Source organism: Toxotes jaculatrix, chromosome 8 (assembly GCF_017976425.1).
Source record: "Toxotes jaculatrix isolate fToxJac2 chromosome 8, fToxJac2.pri, whole genome shotgun sequence".
NCBI classification, from domain to species: Eukaryota; Metazoa; Chordata; class Actinopteri; family Toxotidae; genus Toxotes; species Toxotes jaculatrix.
In genome coordinates this window covers 2,889,995-2,911,673 of record NC_054401.1, presented here as the reverse complement: position 1 = coordinate 2,911,673, position 21,679 = coordinate 2,889,995, and the positions used below count along the sequence as shown (strand labels likewise).

The following is a 21,679-nucleotide window of genomic DNA, read 5'->3' as shown; positions in this document are numbered from 1 at the left end:
TTTGTCTCTGAGAGCAAATCCTCTGATCACAGTCATCCGATTGAAATTAACTGATTTTGGGCCACAATTTCGCAGAAATAAATTTTGGTGGGACAAAGTTCAAAGGCTGATCTGTCCATCAAATTTAATGATTTTTTTTTTTTTTTAAAGACGCACTAACTGACCAATATCCACTTTATTTTTCATCATTTAAGTGTCTCAGGAGGAATCCATGTATCTGCCTTCCTGAGCGTCTTCAGTGCTTATAAGCTGTTTTCCTGTCAGGGTCAGAAGTCGAGGTGCTTTCAGTGGATTCATCCCCTCGATGGCTGATGGTTGTGGTAACTGCAGGCATGGGACACATCTGCATACTGGTAATTGGTTTGCAGTTTATGGTGTTGTGAGTGCTCTCCGGGGACTCGGGGGGTTTATTTAAATAGGTTTTGGTTTCAGTCGCCACCACAGATCCATGCGGAGGGAGTCATTTGCAGCATCAACCAGCCTCTCTTTGTATATGATAGCATGAAGGTTAGCACTGAGCACAGTCTGTTGACAGCAGAGACAGACGACTCTGCAGAAAATGTAAATGCAAATGTGACGAGCAAACAGAAATGTACTAAACTGGGTGTTTAAATTTTGCTCCCCAGTAAAATGAAAATAATTGTTTTGGATGGCGTAAACAGGAGGCAAGTGTGTACCAACAGAATGTGTTTTTCCTGCCTCGCTTTTTTAACTTGCTGTGTGTATCTTTGGATTTTATTGGACTGTAGGAACTGCAGCGTTTTCACCGTTCGGGAGCTCCTATAGAAACACAGATCTCCTGTTACTTTCTCATTTGGCCCAGACCCTGGAAAACAAACTACTTCACTTGAGAAAATGTCTGAAATGATCTAAACGTTATGACCACGGTTTGAATTGGTCAGGTTCTTCTAATGCAAAATGGAGGCCACAGATTATGTCGTCATCAAATCAAGGGATTTAGCATTACTGACTGATTGAATGGAACAGTGTTCTTCCCACTGTGCCTGCTAATGAGGTTATAATGGTTCCATCTGCATAATGGAAGCCGATGTAGTGATATTTTATCTAAGCTGGTTTGTTTTGAATGTGGTGCAGGGGACTGGATGCCTCTGGCAAACCTAAGAGTACAGCTGATGAAAGACAAAAAGCCTCTGACCTAAAATAATACAATTACATGTGTGTTTCAGATGGACCAGAGTTTACAGTGCCTGCAGTCTGAGCATGCAGTGATTTTATGGTAACATTAAAATAGAATATAATAGAAAAATAAAATAGAATTCAACTTAATTGTTTACTATGGTGGAAAATGTCTTTAACATATAGTTAAAGCAGGAAAAGAACATGCAACAAAGCATAAAACATTAAATGAAATACTGTGGAGGCTCCATTTTTTTTATTTTAATTTGCTGACTTATTCATAAAAGACTTTTGGTTGGTAAAAGCCCCTGTGATACCATTAAAGATGTCGCAGATGCCAAATGCCAATCATGGTGTAAAACCATTGTAATGCTCTGCAGACTGTTTTAGGTTTGGGAGCTTTTTAGGCAAAGCAGTGCCCACTCACCACCCTTGTAACAGGTTGCATATGTTTATGGTTTGTGAGCAGTTCAACCAAAGAGCGCAGAGTGTTCCCATCTCATATTGTTTAATTTGAATATAATAGGCCTAATGCACCAAACCTATCTGGAATTTCACATTTTTAAAAAAAAAGAAGATTGAGAAAATAAAAGAAAAAACACAGTTCATGTCTAATAATGTGGAGGGGACAATTATCAGTGATGTCTCTGAATCTGTGAAGTCACACAGCTATTTTATATTGACTTTACATCATTCTAATCCAGTCAGGCATATTTTTCTTGTTAAAACAAAAAACCTATAAACTTTTACCCTCTGTCCTCCTTCATTAAATTTCCCATAAAGCCATCTAATCAGATGAGATCAAACTCTGTGTCCACAGTCTCTCCTCCTCTTCTCTGTCAGTATTTTAAAATCAAATCCAGTTTTTTAATCCTGTCCTCAGCCTGACCCGCGGTTCCTCTTCCCCTCCCAAAGCCCTCGGTGTAATGAGAAAGTTTGCTTTTGTTCAGCAAAGAAACTCAAATGAGGTTTTGTTTCTGAGAAAGTATCAAAGCTGATGTTTTACAGCCTGAGCTGGTGACAGAAGCTGTACCCTCTCCTGTCCTCTGCTGGCCTTTTGTCATCCACCTCTCTCTGGGTGCTGCAGAGGTAACCCGGTTTTTCCTTCCTTCTCACTATTTGCAGCTGTTGCATAAGAAAATGTGTTTTGCTTCAAGGAAGAAATGTTTAAAGATAGTGTTGTTTTAATGCAAAAATAGGATTTATGCTAAAATATTCAGTAAACACCCTGCTGTGCCCTCTCCTGTCAGTGCACATGCAGCTCTTTTAGATCCGGCCTTCTGTTTGGCTGTTCTTCCTCTGCCGTTCCAAAGACCTTGTTAAAATATGTTTCTCCCCTCAGCTTGTTCTCAGTCCATATGGAAAATGTGCTTTCCCTTTACAAACAGACATGTAGGCTGACAGATCACATACAGGACCTCCACCAAGGAACTTCCGCTAAGGAGTTGTGATGTGTTTGCCTAAGTCTTTGTTAGTTAGCAAGATTTTTCCAAAACAGTTTTGAAGGAAATGTGCCGCCTATTTTGAGGCAGATTAAAAATTTCCAAACATTTTCCGTCATTAAAATAACACAATTAGATGACTGTGAAGAAAACTTTACTGAAATCTTTCATCCTGTTCACAAACAAACACAACACATACAAAAATGGGACAAAAACACAGAAAACAAATCTTCCCTGGCAGAGGTAAAATGTTTCTGACTGCCAGCGCCACGGAAAAGATAATTTTTTAAATTAAACTAATTTTTAAAACTAGCTGTGTTGTACATTTGACTCATTAAGTTGTTGAGATGTGGGACACAACAACATTACTACAAAGAAACACAGTGAGTCAGGTCATTGGACAGTTATCTTTCCCAGTGAGGGATTTTGCCAGCACCAGTTATGGGTGCGCTCAGTTTCACCATCAGATCATCAGACAAAATTGGCCAATTCTGAAATCTGCAAAACTTCAGGTTACACTAAATGTAACTGCTTTTTTTTTTGTGCCAACATCTGTACAATTCTTGCTCTTAGCAAATCTGCACATTGTCAGTATTTTCAGTTCCTAGAAATACCCACCACTCTGCCGGCCTTTGGACCTACACCGGCCGATCCTTCTGTCTTGAACTGACCTTGCACACCTCCCTCTCCTCCTCTGCCCGTCTCCTCAGTAGCCACCCAATCTCATCCCTTTACACCCTCCATTACTTCTCATCAAAACCAACAGGGGGTCTTATTAGAGGGCTACAGCCACATCTGCACCATTGTCACCCTTTGCAAGTTAAATTAAAGACTCTCTCGCTCCTTCTCTGTCTCCCTTTCCCTCTGTCGCCCCGGCGGGCCAGCCTAATCAGGTAAATATTGAGGGGATTTGTTAGCTCATTGTAATGTGGCTCTGGCCACCTCGATTCTAATTCTTCTGTGTTCCCGCTGGGCCGCGACTCTGCTTTAAAAGCAGCTGTGTTGAGCCACAGCAATGGAGATAATAGCGGGTTGGGGAGGAAAAAGCTCTGCTGTGGTTTTATAGGGGGACAGAGTGGGTCCACACACCTCAGCCAGAGAGGAGTCAGTGCTGTTAACGTTAAACAAAGGTTTGACAGGAGAAGTTTTTTTTTGTCTCTGGCGAGGAGTCATTTCTGCTCTGTGCAGCTGCCCTGGACATGAGACTTCTGGGGAAGGAAATCCACTCTTAAAGACTGGCTTTAAAATTCAGCCAAGAAATATTTCCTCTTGTGTCAGTTTGTTAAACTATGTTCCAGAAGTCTCAATGGATAAGGCTAATGTCATTCTGTTTTTTTTTTTATATTATTGACAAATTACATGAAAAGACCAGAGCCAGCAATGTCTTATTTATACTGTCTGGCCTTCTTTCCTTTCCTGCTGCTGTCAGACCCCCATGTGTCATTTTAAATCTTAGAAAAACAGCAGAATGTAATTTAACTTTTAAAAAAGGCTGTAATTTCTCAAAACAGCTGGGCACTGTAGTTTTAGCAAATGTAACTCAAACAGGCGTAAATTGTACATTTATTGGGGACTATTTTCAGCTGCGGATTGATCCTCATTCGGTGTTCTGCAGCCCTCATAGCTTTGACAGCGTGGCTATTTCCCCAAACTTGGGCCTTTCAGTCACAGATCAGCTCACACTAGTGACACTCCCATCATCCTAAGTTGTCTGGTTAATGATATCATGCTAACATGCTTGTAAACATTACAGCTGCTCCTCATCAGCATGTTAGTGCTGTCATTTTGATCCTGTTATCATACTCATGTTAGCGTTTTCCTCATAGCACCTAAGCACAGCCTGACAATAGTTTTTAGAGTAGACTCTTAGTCTGGGTCTTTGGACAGTGGTGGAGCTCTGTGACTTAGAGAAATAAGAAACACCCGGCTTTGCATACACAGGTAGCACTAGCTTTTATTTATAAACCTTTCATAAAACATTCACCTTGAACTGCTGTGTTTTCCTCCTAATGTCAGAGAAAGAGAAAAAAGAAAATCAGTTGCACAAACTGAAAGCAGAGACGTGATTCAGCTGGAGGCGCTTGGCAAAGTGCAGGAGGGAAGAGGTGGATGAAGGAGAGAGGAGGGAGATGGGAGGGCGGGAGGGAGGAAAAATGGAGAGGAGCAAAGAAATAGAGAGGAAGAAAGAAAAGAAACGGACACCAGCCGCTGAAACGCGACGTGTCCCTCTGAACGGCTGCACCAGGATGCGTGCGTGTGATGGAATGACATGTCAGCGCCACATCTGCTGCGTTTGTCGCTCAGCTGGGTTGCCGTGGCGACCAGCACATCCTCACTCGCTTGCTCGCCGTCATCTTTATGCACCTCCCGCTCTTTCTCTCTCTCCCCATCTCCATTTGCATCCCTCCCCCTCCATCCAACCCTGACTTACATAAACCTCCTCTTTGTACGAACGCAGGATGGTTGAGTGCATCGAAGTCTCCTTGAAAATGTGGTATAAAGCATCATCGCTCTCACTCTTTCACACTTACACTCAAAATGTCTCCTGGCTTGTTGCCCTTGTTTCCCTTCAGCTGGCAAAAAAAAAAAAGCATCAAGGATTCAGGAAGGATACAGGAAGTCGGCCGGTGAAAGGAGCCTGCTTAGCATGGAGAGGGCATAGCAGGAGCGGCCGTACGCCCTGACACCCCGACACCTCCATTCACTTTCTGCTCCCTCATCTCTGTGTGTGTATAGGGGGGGGGGGGGGGGGGGGGGTCTACAATCACCAAGCTTTATGCACATCTGCTTATTCATGCAATTATCCCATCAGCAGATCTAAAGGCATAGCTCGACATTTTAGGAAACGCGTGTTTGCTCATATTTGCTTTCTTGCTGAGACCTGGATGACATGAATGAGTTCATTAGCTTAGCTTAGCATAAAGACTGGGAACGGGGGAAACAGTTAGCCTGAATCAGTCCAAAGTTTAAAAATACACCGAAGCAAGATGCCACCTGGCAATCATTTAACACTCAGCAAGACAGAAGATAAAGGTATCTCCCATAATGTAAAACTATCCACACACAGGCCATCATCATAATCAGCTGAGGTCTTTTCATCTATAGTTTAAAACCGGCTCCTGTGGGCACAGAGTCAGAAAAATGCACAGCCACACATTTTTCCACTCATGTGACAGCGAGGCAGCGTCGCTCAGCAGCGTTTCAGTCTCATTAAGTGGTGAAATAGATTTGCCGTTTTACACTGCCAAACAGTCTGTAGACAAAGCCATCTGCCTGTCGTTTATGTCCCCGGGCGGACACCGTACTCTGCCAGACGGCTATGGAGGGAGTCTGGGACTCAGATGGCGGCTGTGTGAGTTTTTCTGTGTGTGTGTGTGTGTGTGTGTGTGTGTCCACATTAAGCAATTTCCCTGCAGGGATCATTAAAGTTTTTCTGATTCTGATGTGCCCATGATGTACATACACGTGGATGTACATATGCATTGTGTTAGATCTTATAGGCACAAATGTCTTTTATGAGTGTGCATGTGTGTGTTTTACAGAGTCTCTGTTTGTGTTTGTATATGACAGCGAGTGTGTTTATAGCCAGAAAATCGCCCCCGGCCCTTTTTCCCCCCCATTTTCTATTTTCAGACACACAAAGTGGTGACATTATCCTTTTTTTGAATAAAACGTCACTCAAAATCCGTCGGCCCTCATCCTGCTAACGTGCCCGCAGTCGATTACTTCACCATCACACTAAAGATTTATGTAACACGCAACATGTTGAGCCACATATGAAGAGCTTTTTAGATTCCGCACCAGAGCAGTTAAAGATAATGAGGAACAGAGAGGAAATCCTGAACGTTCAAAGCATACTTGACTGTTAAACGATGCTTACAGCCCAAATATATGTCCTAGCTATGAATGCATGCTTACACACAATTCAGCATCACAAGAAGCCCACTAACCGTTTCTTCTTTTGTTTCTCTCTCTCTGTTTTCTTTCCCCTCCTCCTCTGCGCTCATTCCTCATTTTATTTCACACCTCTTACTTTTTCATTCTCCCTCTTTCCTCTCGGCGATGTCTCCAAATTTCAAAACTTTTCCTCTGTCATCTACCATTCTGTTCTGCTCTGTTTCTTTCCTCAAACGCCGATTTTTCTCTCCATCTTTATCCCTTCCAACCCCTCTCTCTCTCCGTTCTCTCTGTCCACTCCTATTTCTCGGTCTCTGACTCAGATGTAACGTCCAGGATTACATCTGGCACAAGGGTGCCCGCTGCGAGTCGGTGGTGACAGAGTTCCAGGTGATGTGTCTGGCCGTGGGCGCCTCGGCTCTGGTGGTCCTGCTGCTCTTCATGATCATCGTCTGCTTTGCCAAGAAGCTCCACGTGCTCAAGACGGAGAACAAGAAGCTGCGCAAGCGCAGGTGAGGCGCCACAAAAAATCAAGTGAAAGCATCATTTAAAAACTGGAAGGAGTTAATCGAGTTTGGAAGCACGATTCATTTCAAATTCAAAAAGAAAAGGCATGAAAGTATTCTCAGTAGTTATCAATTATCTGTCGTCTCTTTCTGTCAGGCTGTACCTTGGCTCGTATTTCTTAGATTTATGTAAGGCTAACAAGGGATTTTAAAGAAAAAGAAAGATGTAGGACCTTTCCTTTCCCACAAAGCAGCAAGTTTCTGATGAAAAAATACAGAAACCCCAATGAAACTACATCTGTCAAGATCTTGTTTTTGTGTGCCCTGCAGGCGTCACACTCGTCTTTGAATCAGTGGATTCATTTGTCTAAGTTTAAAAGATCAATCGAACAAAACTAAAAAGTTAAGTCTTCGGTGCCATGTTCAGAGGCATTGTGACGGGGCAGATTTATTATCAGTTACCCAGAAGGTACTGAGTCTTGGCTGTGGTACATTACCCCCATCAATTTTAAAGACCGAACCAGAGAGCTTTGTTTCTGTGGCTGGCGCTGCCTCTGGGCCAAACTGCTGCCCTGACTTGTTTTTAGTGTGAAGTTTAGAGAATGACACAGACAGACGGGTCGATAAAGAGAGAGCAGAGGGGAAAAGAAGTTTGGTAGAAATAAAATCTGAAGCAGGCCGAGGCCTCGGAATCAACAGCTCTAAGCTCTCACTGAAATTCAATCAATACGTCAGCGGAGTCTAGAAATAAGTCTTAGAGACAGAAAGTTTAGAAGTATAAATAGAATGAGCATGTGACACATAATCGTGTTCAATTCAGTCAATCCAATTGATCGAAAGGAATCCTTGCTTAAATTCCAAAAAGAGTTTTTCACGGATGTGGGACTTACCAGCTTTTCCCTCCGGTTTGGGAAACTTCCTGTAGAGAAAGGTTTGGGAAAGGCGGTCTGTAACAGACGCACGTGGAACCCAAAGTAAACAACAAACACATTTTTGATGTTTGGAAAGGCTCTTTGGTTTGTTCACGTTAAAAATTGTGACCCCACCGAACAAAGTCACAAGCACGTTATCAAATTCAAAAGAAAGTCAGAGAAAAGTCTGTGTAACTTTGCAACAGCAATATACATTTTGATTTCTTATCATTTTAATCACCTTTTCATCTCCTTGGATTTATCTTGGGAACCTGTTAGCTTCTGTTACAACACAATTGTTTCAGTTGTATTTTTTCTAAAAAAAAAAATCTTCCAGCTTTAAATTCCACACCCATAATAACACAAAGCCAATTTAATTCAGCGGGCTTTAATCTTAATTAAATGGGCAGTGTTTTGCTATTTAATAGCTGTTTAAATGTGTGGAAATGAGGCAGTTGATGACCACGGCAGAGCTGAAGTCACTCACAGGGACAAGCTTGGATACCTTTCGTAAAATGTCACGCTTGAGAGTTGGGGGAAACAGCAAAGGAATAAAGGCGTGAGGAGTAAACAACAGCACGTGTCCTTCACAGGAAGAGAGAGAAGGATGAGACTGTTCAGGCTTTTGTGCCACGAACACAGGAATTATTTTTCACAACAATAACTTCATCTCAGAGTTGTCAATTCAAGTTCCTGGAAGAATGACTCAGAATGACTGAAGCGAAAGCGGTTCAGTGCCGTGCTCAAGGTCGTATGATAGGAACTGAACCTGGTGCTTATCAGCTGCTGTAGAGTTATTTTGGCAACTGCACAACCACAACAGGAGGAGGAAATAGATTTTCATATTTCTACTCTTTGTATCTTGTTCAAAATATTCACTGATCTAAAACAGTGATCTCTGCTGCTGTTAAATTTTACAGCATCTGATTTTCTTAAAAAAGTTCAATCTTTGGAAAGCCTAGAAGGTCATTTAATAACATTTTTCAGTGTTTTTAAGTTATTTCCAGAATCTCCAAAGCCTCCTTTAACCATCTACTCGCAAAAAAAATTCTCTCCTTCACAATAGGAAAGATTTTTAAGCTTTAAACACTTAACGATTTTTTGGAAATACCTTCCAAACAGTAGAAAATGTTGAGTGTGATCCTCTGGGATTTTCAAGGATCGCCTGCTCCATTTTTTTATTTCCTATTTTCAGAAAAGCACTGTCACTCAAACGTAATGGTAATACATGAGAGTCTGAGTCAGAGAACAGAGAAACGGGCAGGAAGGAAGGAACGGAGGTGAAAAAAAAAACATGGATAAACAGGACGATAAGGAACAAGAGGAAGAGGAGACTGGGGAGGATGAGGAGGGTCTGTGAGACAGAAGAAGATGGAGATGGGGGGAGGGGTGACAAAGACAGGAGACAGAGACTGGAACAGCCTGATAGAGGGATGTGTGTGTGGCGGGGGGGTGGCTTCGATGTATCTGAGGTTTATAGTGAGCAAGTGAGGAAGACAATGATGGAATGCAGGAGGAGGAAGAGCAAACTGGGTGGGCAGCACAGGGAGCTGATGTCGTCCAGCCGGTGGAAAATTAGATGACAAGACAGATGAGGGAGACGAGATGGTGTACGCTGAGGAACAGGGTTCAGTGAAGGAACCAGGACAGGATTCTTTAGGGTTTTACAGCTTCGTGAGCTTTTGCACTGAGGACTTTTATCACAGCATCAAGCTCCACTGGTTACATATACAACCTTTAGTGTTGTAAAAACATTTTGCATTTGTTCTGTAGAAAGTAAATGGTTCTGTGCATTAATGGTGCAGTGGGGAAAAAATATAAAACAGAATAAAGGTTTTCATGGTTCAAGAGTTTTGTTCACTATCAAGCTCAAACGTTGCTGTAAATATCCTCGATGTTACGTTTATAGCATCAAGTTCAAATAGTTCTGTATATGATGTTCATGATGTCAGAAGGAACAGTTCTTCAGAAACATCAGCAATGAAAGGAACCATTTGAAGTTCTCCTCATCCCTGTTCTCCTCATTTTTGGATCTTTCAGCTCTAACTAAAAATAAATTTCCACCCAAAATTCACAATAGTGTTAGTTTTTCCTTCAGTTTTTATTTTTGCTGATCTTTGTGAAATGTGGAATTTAGTCAAACTCGGCAACACATGATCACTATTGAGACTGAAAGCTATTGATCTGCAGACCTGTACATGATAAGGCATTCTAATATTATCAAATGGTTCTCAGAATCAAGACATACCAGTTTGAACCCCAACCACAGAACCATTAAAGAACCCTGGAGAACCTTATGTGTGAAATATACAGGACTGTCAGAGGGACGTGGATTGAATAAGTGAGGGAGAGAGCGAGAGTGACAGACTGATTGAAGTGCTGGATTGAACATAAAAGGGGCGGCGGGGTTGGTTCGGCTTTGCCAGTGCCGGTGCTTTAGCGGCAATCTCCCTAGCAACAGAGTCGTCGTGGATGAGCAGCAGCCCGGCGATCGAGCACCGTGGATGCAAATGTGAACCAAAGCGCCAAATCCTCAACACCAGAATCCCTCACCAGTTCTATTTTTACCTCGACCGGGAAGGTTAACGTGCCAGTCACGGTGGAGGAGATTATGGGTGATGAAGATGAGGGTGAGGAGGGACACTGGTGTTGTCAGTAGCAGCTGTAATGCTAGCAAGCAGAAATGAATAAAAAAGGAGAAAAGGGTGATGTCATTGGTACTCTGGATCCAGCTGAAAGTAGGGCAGTCTGAACAGGAGTGGGGGGAGGGAGGGAGAAACAGAGGGAGGCGGGGTTGACCTACATACAGCTGTGCGACCTGAGGGGTGTGTGTGTGTGTGTGTGTGTGTGTGTGTGTAGCAGCAGGTTGCAGCACAAAAGAGACAACACAGCCTCATCAAGTGGTCGGCTAAAAGAAATCGAAGAAGAGCAAGAAGGAGGAGGAGGAGGTGGACAAGGAGGTGGAGGAGAAGGAGGTGGAGAAGGAGGAGGAGGAGGGGGAGGGTGACAGATAAGAGGAGTAAAAAGGAGGGCAGAATGAAATGGGGGAGGGGGGGAGTGAAGGAGGAACTGTTGCAGGAGGGAGAGGAGAGAGGGAAAGAGAAAGTGAAAGAAGGAGGAATAAGAGAGAAAAAAGCTCAGCATGACACATTCAGAGGAGCGTGTGTGTGTGTGTGTGTGTGTGTGTGCACTGCTGACAAGGCTCATGAATACATGAGACTCCCACACTCCCCCATCTGCTGTGGGTAATTGCAGTCGCAGTGCTTCTCTGCCGCAGTTGAGATCAGACCCAACATCCCGGTCAAAGATGGAGAGAGAAAATAAAAAGCGACTGAAGGAGGGAGGCAGGAAAAGATGGATGCTTCCTCGTTATGAGACATCTCAGAATCTGTATCACGTCTGGCTTCATCAGTCTGTTAACGGAATTTTGATTTTCTCTGTTATGTAAATGTTCGGTATAAAGTCCCTGAAATTAGAGGTGTTAGAAAAAAAAAGTCTTTGACTGAATCTTAAATTTGAACTGAATCACCATCATCACTGACTGAATCAGCAGCTTAAATCAGTGCAGCTCCTGACACCGAGATACTCTGTGCGTTAAGTTCGTCGCGGCTGCATGAATTTACGTTTACATTCAAATGACAAAAGCTCTCGAGCAGCTGTGATTATGATGAAGTCAGGAGTCGGGGGACGTTGATACAGAGCCATAAAGACAGCGGAGACAGCAGATCGGGGTGGATGGATGCATAAAAAAAAAGGTTGAACGCTGCTGTTTCACACTTCCTCTAAATTACAGGCAACGCTGGTTTCTTTTAAACACGACCATGATTCCTTAACCCCATTTACTGTAACTGTGACAGTGAAGGTCCCCTAAGCTGAGAGACTTTTAATGCTTTCAGACGTCACAGACATTTACAATTATCCTGTCAGAAAATTCTTGTGTTGGACAAACAGCTAATTTCGTAGTTTAATTTTGAGGGCTTGTTGGATTCTCATATCTCTACGGTGATTGTGAAGCTGCCAGCAGTTGACTAACTTAGCTTAGCACAAAGACTGAAAACAGGGGGACACAGCTGTGTCCAAAGGTAACATGAACCACCTTTCAGTGTTTCTAAATCTCACAAATTAACATGTTAAATTAACAGTTTTTTTAATCTGTAGAAAAACCACTGCAAATTGCCATTGTACAGGGGGGTGATGTAGGGTGAGGGCAGCAGAGTGTAGCAGAGTGAGAGGTCCAAAGCTGGTTTCTGTTGTTAGAGTTTGATGGTGGTGGAACAAATTTCTCTGTCTGTTTCCGTCTCGTTACTATCTCGTCTCTGATTGTCCTGACACGGCGTTCATGAATTATAAATATAGATGATCACGTGGATCAGAGAGACGGGCACGTTCTGAGCAGGCAGTTGATCACAGCCTCTTTAACTAGAGTGTGTGATGGGGGCAGTGAAGACAGTGTCTGTCTTTTTGTATCTTTAAATGTAAGTAAAGGTTTATTTGGTGAGGGGACAAATGACATCTGTTTCATACGTGACAAGAAGGTTTAACGAGAGAGGGGAGACAAAACTAAAACACTTGTCAAAGTTATCGTCCTATTCTGTCCCTGAGACTTAACATCTCTTCCCTTTGAGAAGTCGGAGACGAAGAAGAAAGAGGACGAAATTCAAAGAGCTAAGTCTAAGTCAGTCGGATGGGAGCTCCCAAAGTTCGATGCCTCGCTGAAGAGATGAAAAGAAAGTGTGTTTGTTTTGCCTGTTTTAAAGTAGTTCAACAGGTTTTCAGGAGACTGTCCCATTGATCAGATTAGATGATGAATGACACTGTCTGTGATCAATCCCCAGTGCGCCACCGTGTTGAGTCCAACATCTGAGAAACACAAAGTTGATTGAACGATTGAACATTTTACAGAGTGAGCGCTTGAACATTTCCGATTAATACCTGTTAGAAGCTCATTTTAGAGACACGTAAAAACCAGGTCATCTAAATTTAACGGTTGAAAATGAAACTATTTGTTCTTAGTTTGTTGCATCACAGATAAAATGTTTGTCTGTTTATTTTTCTGTTTGCTAATTCACAAACAGAAGACGTAAACTTGCTGTCAAACTAATTCTGCTTTCTTGCTTTTTTTCTCCCCCTCCTTTTTTTCTGACAACTCTTTCTTTCTGTCTTTTCTTTAACTATATAATCTTTTTCCTAAATTTGTCCTTTTTCTCGCCCTCTTTTGTCCTTTCTAATCTCTTCCTTCTCATTTTCTTCCCCTTTGTTTCATTGTCCATTCTTTGTTTATTTTTTTCATCTCTTTATCTTTGTCCTTTTGGGTTGTCTCCATTGTCTTTTTTTCTTCTCTCACTTTTTGGATCATCACCTGCTGTGATGTTGTCGTTTCTCCTCCATCTCTTCCTAACTCTTCATTATTCTTCCTTCTTCATCCTCCTGGATCTTCTTCAAATCCTCAAACTGGCTCACACTCTTCCACTCCAAACCTTTTTTTTTATTATCTGTCCTCCGTAATTCCCCTCTTTTACTCTTTTTACTGGCCCCCTCTTTCCTCATCTTCTGTGTCTCCCCTCGTGATCATGTGCGTCTTCTAAATGTCCAATATTCTCTGTTAACTTTCCCTTTTCACCTTCCACCACCTTGCTCCACTTTAAATCTCCAAATTCTCTGTTGTCCTCTTCCCCCCTCATGTTCCCTTAATTTCTCCACATCGTCCCTCTCCTCTTTTTTCACCTCTACACACTTTTCCTTTCCATCCATCTCTGCTCTAAATCTCCCAAATCCTTTCCTCCTCTTCTTCACCTCCCTACAATCTTTTTATTTCTTCCCTCTCTCCTGCTTCGCCTCCTCTCCAACTCTCTTCCTCAAACTTCCCTGAAACTTTTTTCCCTCTACTTCACACCTCACCTCGTTTATTTTCCTCCACTTGTTGTTCATCTTCCTCTCTACATCCTCTCCTCCTCCCTCTCCACCCCTCCTCCATCCTCCAACACCCAGCAGTAAGTACCGGCCTTCATCGGAGCAGCACAATGATAATTTCTCGCTGTCCACCATCGCTGAGGGCTCCCACCCAAATGTAAGGAAACTGTGCGACACCCCTCCTAACGTCCCTCATGCCCGTGCATTGGCTTACTATGATAACATTATCTGTCAGGTAACGTGGTTCTCGCCTCTCTCTCTCACCCCTTTTTCTGCATCCCCCCCTACCCCCCAAGCCCGGGCTCCTTGACTCTCCCTCTAATGCATGGGCATGAGTATACTCCGATACTCCGAGGTGCTAAACATAAAGGAGGGGGACGGGTGGGGTCAAAGTGTGAGGACGGATGGTGGGAGTTTTCTCTGGTGGTGGGTGAAATCTGAATGCAAGAGATGGGAGGAATGGTAGATGGATGTCCACAGAGACACTGTAGACAGACATCGTTTTTGTTGTAGTACGACAACGAAAACGATGGAGAAAAATATTTTCTGCTGCACAAATTTAGGTTCTTCTTCTCTCAGCCTGTTAGTGTGCGTGTGTGTGTGTGTGTGTGTGTGTGTGCGTGCCCTGGCAGGAGGTTTGGTGTATACTGTAACGCCTCATAAGAAACAAGCGCCTGAGGAGAGACTGGACCCTTGCAACCTGTTACCATGGCGACACAACGGCTGTCGAGCCTCAGAGTTTCATCGTGTTTATTGATTTAGTTTCCTGGTTTATTGCTTATTGATCCCGTTAGGAAGGTGACACGCACGCACACACACGCACACACACACAAGAGATGACCATACGTAGAATGAGTTCAGGTTTTGTACAGCGAGCAGCTGCTGTTGTTTTTTATTTTTTTAAATGTAAAGGTGAAAGTGTTTAGAAAAATCAAGTCTTAATCCTCAACCAGTTATTTTTAGGACGTCAAACAACATCCCACTAATTTGTTTTGACACATGATTACATGCTGACAACGAGCAGATGCAGCATAAATGAGCTCAGTGGATGAATCAGGGCACTAACACAGCTGGGGTTAGAGGTTAAATACCCGCTGAAACTATGCAGACTAAACATTTACACACTGGTGCAGGTAGCAACCCGGCCTGGCTTTAACCTGAGCTCTGTACGAGAAAACTCCCACAGTCCTTTGCTGCGACCTCCTCCCCACCCTGTGTCTTTCTGACCTGCTCTCTCTCTCTGATCACCTCTTGCATCAGTGTGTCATGGCATGGCCGCTCTTTCGCTAACATGTGCCATCCAGTGGCCATGTGAGCCACTGCAGCTCTGCTTTGCTATTTGTTTACAAGTCTGTACTTTTAACAAAATGTTCTGCTTTACTTGTTTATCCTGAAAATGGGTGGGGGGTGTGGGAGGGACTGTTATGATTGGTCCGAATGGTAATCTGGTTCTCTGGGTGGGGGGGGGCAGGATTGATGTCACAAGCAGGTAAGCTAAAGGTGCGGGAGATTTATGAGAAAAGGTCGGGACAATCAGGATAAACATCTGAGATGCAACACCTCACTGCTGCCTGCAGGTGGCGGCAGAGAGCCGACAGGTGCCTCACTAACCGAAGCATGGGTAGCTAGTAGAGTCGGCGCAGTCGTAGCTGCATGGGTAGTTCTAGTGCTACAACTGAGGTAGAGTTTGTTTTGTTTTCATTTGCATTTGAAATTTCAGTGTCTTTAAGATGTGGTACCACCCTCTAACAACTCCATCAGTAGTTTTGTTCACTGGTAAAGCCACAGCAACTAGTTGTTTCTCTATAATCCTCATTTCTTTCATCGTAGCTCAACAGTTTTTTTTTATATTTCTCGTTTCTACAGAGGAAAAGCATGTCATATACTTATTGTAACCACAGTTAAAAACCATTTTCACTACCCTGACAGACAAGAAATCGTAAAACAGTAGTAAAAAAACACCCGTCATCACCTTCTAACAACATCTCTAAAATGTCAACTTGCTAACTTTATACTGCCCATGTTTAACAGGCCCTGAAATCGCCGCTCGTCCACTGGATTGAATAGCATTTGTAAATATTTCAGATAGTTTGTTTTACACTCACACTCAAAGGTTTCTGGCCACTAGTGATGCTGTGTTTTGATGAGCAGCTCCCTGTATTGTTTGTATCACGTGTGAGGATACACACGCACACATGAGGAACATGTGGCCGATGCCATGCGTACAGTCAGTTTCATGCCATCTCTCTGATCAGCTGATGGCAGTAATGTACCAGTGTGCAAAGAAAGGCAAAACTTCAGGCTCGCAAACAAAGCAGGTTTGTAGATTTTCAAAAAAAAAAAAAAAAACTCAGCTTCATAAATGATTTATGAGGAAGAAAATGCTCAAAAAGCAAAAAGCAGTGTTCTCATCTTTAGCCAGCTGTGACCATCGCTTTTTCCTTTTTATACATCAGCCGTAACTAATAAACTTATAAAGACACCAAAATGAAATTTGGCTAATGTCCGTGTCGTCTCTGTGTGTGCTCAGCCAAAGATTGTTTGTTAAAGAAAGAAGCATCACTCTGTTACACCACTCCACTGTAACGAGTGGGCTGTGTGTTTTTGTTGTGCAGCAGCTAATTTCAGTGCTGTGGTTCCATGCATATTGATAATTAAAGCTTAACAGAGCTGAATCTGGACCATCACTATCTGGAACAAGGAACTTGTGAAAAATAAGGTGTGTGAAAGTTAGTTTAGCAACATTACACATCTTTTTTCAGGTTGCAGGCTCGAGCTGTTACTAACGTTAATTATTTACGTTGCTAATTTATTAAGGGTACACTTAAATAGATTCAGTGAGACCACTGAAAGGATTTGAATTTGATAAATGGACTGGATATTGATCCAGAGTGAGTAGTTTTGAAATCCAACCCTATAAATGAATTAATTCAGTCAGAAGAAGGTGTTTAAGCATCGATCGATGACCTCTCTTTTGGTTTTCCAGGTCCAGGTGTGATTTATTTTGCCTTTCTCTTCAACCATTTTAACCTAAAACAAATAGAACAGAAATATTTCCAACTACTATTCAACCCAGGTTTATTTTTCTAACACATTTTCCAACCACATACAAAACTCATCGAGACACACGGGCTTCCAAAAACCAAAAACCATACCAACCCATTTCCCTAAAATACATTCACTAATAAAGCAAATAACCCCAACTCCCCTCCAAACTAACAGCCCAGTGTCTGTGTCACTATGGTTCAGAACCTCAGCAGCAATATCCAAAGCTGTATTTACTGTGGTAATGCAGAATAACAGCCAGGCAGCACCAGAGAGTCTGTGTTTGAACAGAGCCTGTGTTACCTCAGAGACACTGTAGCCAGCTGGGAATATCAGCTGTCATCTGAAAGGAAGTCTCCTACTGTTGGTCTCCGACACTCAATCTCTCTCTGTCTATTTTATCTGTCTGCCTCTATCTCTTCCTGTCTGTCTCCTCCTTCTCTCTCCATCTTTCTTGCTACTTAATCTCTCTGTATCGTCTCTGATCTGCCGCCCCTCCCACTCACCTTCTTTCTTTCTGTCCACTTCGATCAATCTCTCTTCATCCTCTGTCTTTCGCTGTCCGTCTCTGTCTTGTCTTTCTCTGAGGATGCCTTGAATGGTTTTGAGGAGTATAACCCTTTGCCCCATCCCCCTCCCCTCAGAAAACCATGAGCAGATACACCTGGGAGTGTAAGACCAAAGAGGAGTCCGACTGTGAGGTAAGACCAAATCCCAAATGTCAGATAGTCCCGCCCCCACCTCTCTCACCTTCCCAAACAGCTCTCTCATTGTTACTGTGGCCCTGTCAATCACCTTTTCTCAAGTTCCAGTGGACCGAGTCCAGTCCGAGTCCTACCTCCACCCACCAAATAAATAAAAACAAAACAACTTAAAGGAACACATGAACATATTATTAGTGATGATGATCTCCTGCAGAGGGAGTTTTGCCAAGTCTCACAAAATAACTCCATCTTTAGTTTGGCGTTCAAACTGTCTCAAAAAGCCCCCGCAGAGATAAAATCATGAAAGTTGTGTGAAATTGCCCTTTAACACACAGTAAAGCTGTAGAGCCTGGTGGTAAAATCTAAAAGCCAATCATAAACAAAACTGCACTGGTCCTGCTGCAGAAATGTATTGACCTTGTGAGGACCTTGTCACACCTGACAGCTGTGGTACCACTTCCGCCCCACACACATACATACAGTCATCTCTGCACGATAACACAGTAACAGAACGCTTTGTGTTTCATTCACTGCAGGAGATTGAACCTGCTTGTCCTCAGTCTTCCCTCCACAGTAATTCAGCAGAGTCCAGCCACATTCTTTCCTCTGCAGCAAACGGTGAAATTGAATTGTTGTGGTTTTTTGTTGTTTTTTTTTGTCAATACTAAATAAATTCAACACAGAAAATGAATTGAGCGGGCAGAGCTGGCTGTAATTTCTAAGAGGATTTCATTTCCATTGACTGAATCGGCTCTCAGGCTGACTGATCATAACTTAATTGACCCTAAAGACCAGACGCTCCAGGCACGCTGTGCAAGTGTACAAAAAAGTGTCCCAAAAAATGTGTAAATTGTCCTTTTAATCTGAATCTATTCATGTGATCCTTTATGCAGGGAGAACAGAAAATTCTGGGACCAGATTCCAGATGAAAGCTGTTTTTTTGTTATTTATTCATTTGAAATTTAATTTAAGACAAACAGGACCTGATTTTGGATTTTGTTAAGGACTAACTCAACACCCCCTAAAAGTCTTAGTTTTGCTGACCTCCAGTGGTTTAATTCCTCACTTTGCTGCAGTGATATGCACGACTTATGCAGGACCTTTAAAAAAAACAACAAACAAACAAACAGCATAATGACCTCGTCTTCTTACTCCTCTGCACTCCACACAAACACGTGTGCAGTGTGCATACAAACCTGACACAAACACACTGTTGAATGCAAACACACATCTAATATAGACACATATTGTATTCTCAGAGAAAAAGAGCCAGTCAATAAACACAAACAAGTATATAACACACACACACACACACACTCATACGCACACACACGCAAAGTTCAGGCCGGCTAATATACAGTCATGAACACACACGCCAATACAAATATTTTAACCTCAAGTGTATGTGCCTAAGCACGCTGACTTTCCCAAACACCGTAAATGCAAAACATATTTAATCAGCTGCAGGGAAACAGCTGAAGAGAAAATACTGATCGAGAGGAAAACACAAACTCTGAGAACACCTGTCTGAACAGTGACTCCAACTACAGGCAAATAAGAAGGACGTTGTGCTACACCTCTCATTTTTAACACACATATACTTCTGTCATTGTCAAGTCAATTGACACTATGGCGTAATTTCTGTTCAGTGTGATCAGGACGATTTGAAGATAAAATCATACAACCTCAAATTTAGGACCACATCTCTCATAAGCCCCGTCACTTCCGGCGAAGTAAATTTTCTTTCTTTTAACTTAACTTAAATCTCGTCTTTGTTATTCACAATAATCTAAAAATGTTATTATCACATAAACATTTCTACACATAATAATAAGAATAATATGTGGGAGGAGATTTTTCCCATGTGCTGTGTTTTCTAAGAGCTTCTGCTGTGTCTCTGGACAGAGCAGCACCATTCTCGCGTAAAACAATTCAGCAGTGATGATATTTCTGCCTGTATCTTAAAATTAACCCAAAGATTCTTGCCTGGTGCCTAAATTCATCATGTAACATCTATTAGCAAACTTTCGCTCCACCCTTAACAGCCCGCTGAAAGACAAAAGGACATTAGGAACTGTCCGTGTGCCTCCATCATCATCATCATCATCAGAACCCTGTTTATCTCTGTTCCCACACCCCCAAAATGACACCTACTCTAAAGTCCTCGTGACTCTGTGCCTCCCACCCACTGCCCGCCTCCCCTCCACCCATGCACAACAACAATGAAATCCAACAAACAACAAACATTTTCCAGTTTCACGCTGACGGGAGGACAGAGGGCCCCTATCCCGTAACCATGGAAGTGACGTATCCACACGTCCTGCCTGAAGTTACTATCTAGGCCAACAGCCAGCGGGTAAATGCTCTCACTGCTCTTCCTTTTCTAAAAGTGCCATTGAATTCAAACGCAAACATTCAATTAGGGTGTGTTTGTAAATGGCACAGGCCTCAGGGTCTGGAATTTGACGTGTGTGTGAGTGTGTGTGTGTGTGTTTGTTTGTGTGTGTGCACGTGTGTGTGAATGTGCCAACCTGTGTGTCTGAATGACTGTGTCTATCTCACCACACTCCGCCTGTGTGTGTGTCTGTCTGTCTGTATGGGCGTGCTGTTGACAAAGAGGCACAGACGGACGCCCCAGGATGCCTCGGCGCAGCAGGGTCGATGATGCCATGCAATATTAATGGGGATAAGAGGCTGGAAAAACACAGCTAAAATGGACTCTGCAATCAATTGTTCCCCCCCGACCTTAATTAAATTCAGATGACTTAAACTAAAACCTCGAAAACACGTTTTTTTCCCCCCAGCAACTGTTTGGGTATGTATGACGGTGGTACCCACAGATAATTGGCCAGGGCGGACAGTTTTTTTGTGTCCAATATTGTTTTGCTTTGTTTTGTTTTGGGACAATAAATGGAAAAAATAAAAGGAGGTGAAGCAGAGGGAGATAGGGCTTTCTGCATGAGCGATTACACTGGGTGTGTTGCGAGGGTCTTGCATGTGGATGTGCATGTGTTTCCTGGGTTGCCTGAACAGGGGAGTGGCGGTGGGGAGGGTGGGTTGTGTCGCTCATGCAGTTCACCTCGCTGTCTCCTCAACCAAACTCAACATGCTAGTCGAGCATGATGATTATCAAACAGTGGAGCCTCCAAACCACTGAAATGGTGGATCTTGAAACAGGCTTTTGCTTGTTGTGACAATACAACCGCTACAGCTTTATTTTGTCAAATATTTTCTGGTATCTTGCTGCATTCTGACGGTCTCTAAAGGATCAAACCAGTGTCTTAGTTATTTAACTTTTAGTTTTAGCCCTTATACTTCAAATCAAGTATATTTGAAATCACCAAACCCTGCTGCCGTGCTGTGTTTTAGAAAGTTGAATTAATTTTTCTGTTGTTCCAGCTTCTCATTAGTTTCCATTCATTTCTGTGCCATGTAATTTCTCAGTGGGTTCTCGAGTTACTTGACACAAATCAGTTCAGTCACTGTAATGGAGTACACCACGCAGGCAAGTTTCATGAGTTTGTTGATTGATTTTAACACTAAACAGAAATGAATGGAAATCAGAAGCTACCTGGAACAATAGATACAAAGATCTGTAACTGTAAAGCAAGCATTCAAAAATGACTAGTGGAAATGTGAAGCAAAGATTTGTAGTTAAGGAGCTAAAACCTGCAAACACGCTGGTGATGTTCTTTAAAGCATGAAGGTGGAACATGGAAAAAATGCATGAATTTAAAGACAAATCCGAAGCTCTGGGATTTTTCAGAAGCCAAAGTTCATCTTTGTTTCAGCCCTGTCACCAGTTGGATGATTCTGCTGGACACTCGATTACGTTCAGTGCTAAAGTTTTCAAAAGTTTTTTGCTTTATACAATATCTGTGCATGGGAAAGATGATGCTCATGGCAAATACACTGTGCTTAAGGAATAGTTAGGGTTAGGCAACTAAAACACTCGGGTAAGATTAAGGAAACACTGTGGTAATAACTGCAGGTCTGTGACACAACACTGACTCCAGGCTTCAGCAAGGAAGTCAGAGGCACTACACACCCATCCATTACACAACCCCCACACCGTTACCCTCCACCTCGCCACTTAAAGGACACGCTACTTCCCAAATTGGCAGTGA

General features: G+C 42.7%; 1 protein-coding gene across 5 annotated transcripts in view; it reads left to right on the top strand.

Moving 5' to 3' along the window:
- The window catches only part of cspg5a (chondroitin sulfate proteoglycan 5a), a 45,731-nt gene that overhangs the window by 23,057 nt on the left and 995 nt on the right, over window positions 1-21,679 (top strand). Inside the window, exons 3-5 of one of the 5 annotated variants that reach the window (XM_041044716.1) lie at window positions 6,800-6,988; window positions 13,885-13,960; window positions 17,493-17,549. In XM_041044716.1, coding sequence (XP_040900650.1) covers window positions 6,800-6,988; window positions 13,885-13,960; window positions 17,493-17,549 — 322 coding nt within the window. Of the gene's footprint in view, window positions 1-6,799; window positions 6,989-13,881; window positions 13,961-17,492; window positions 17,550-21,679 lie in introns of all 5 variants that reach the window. The other 4 variants (XM_041044715.1, XM_041044719.1, XM_041044717.1 and 1 more) reach the window with 4 other exon arrangements.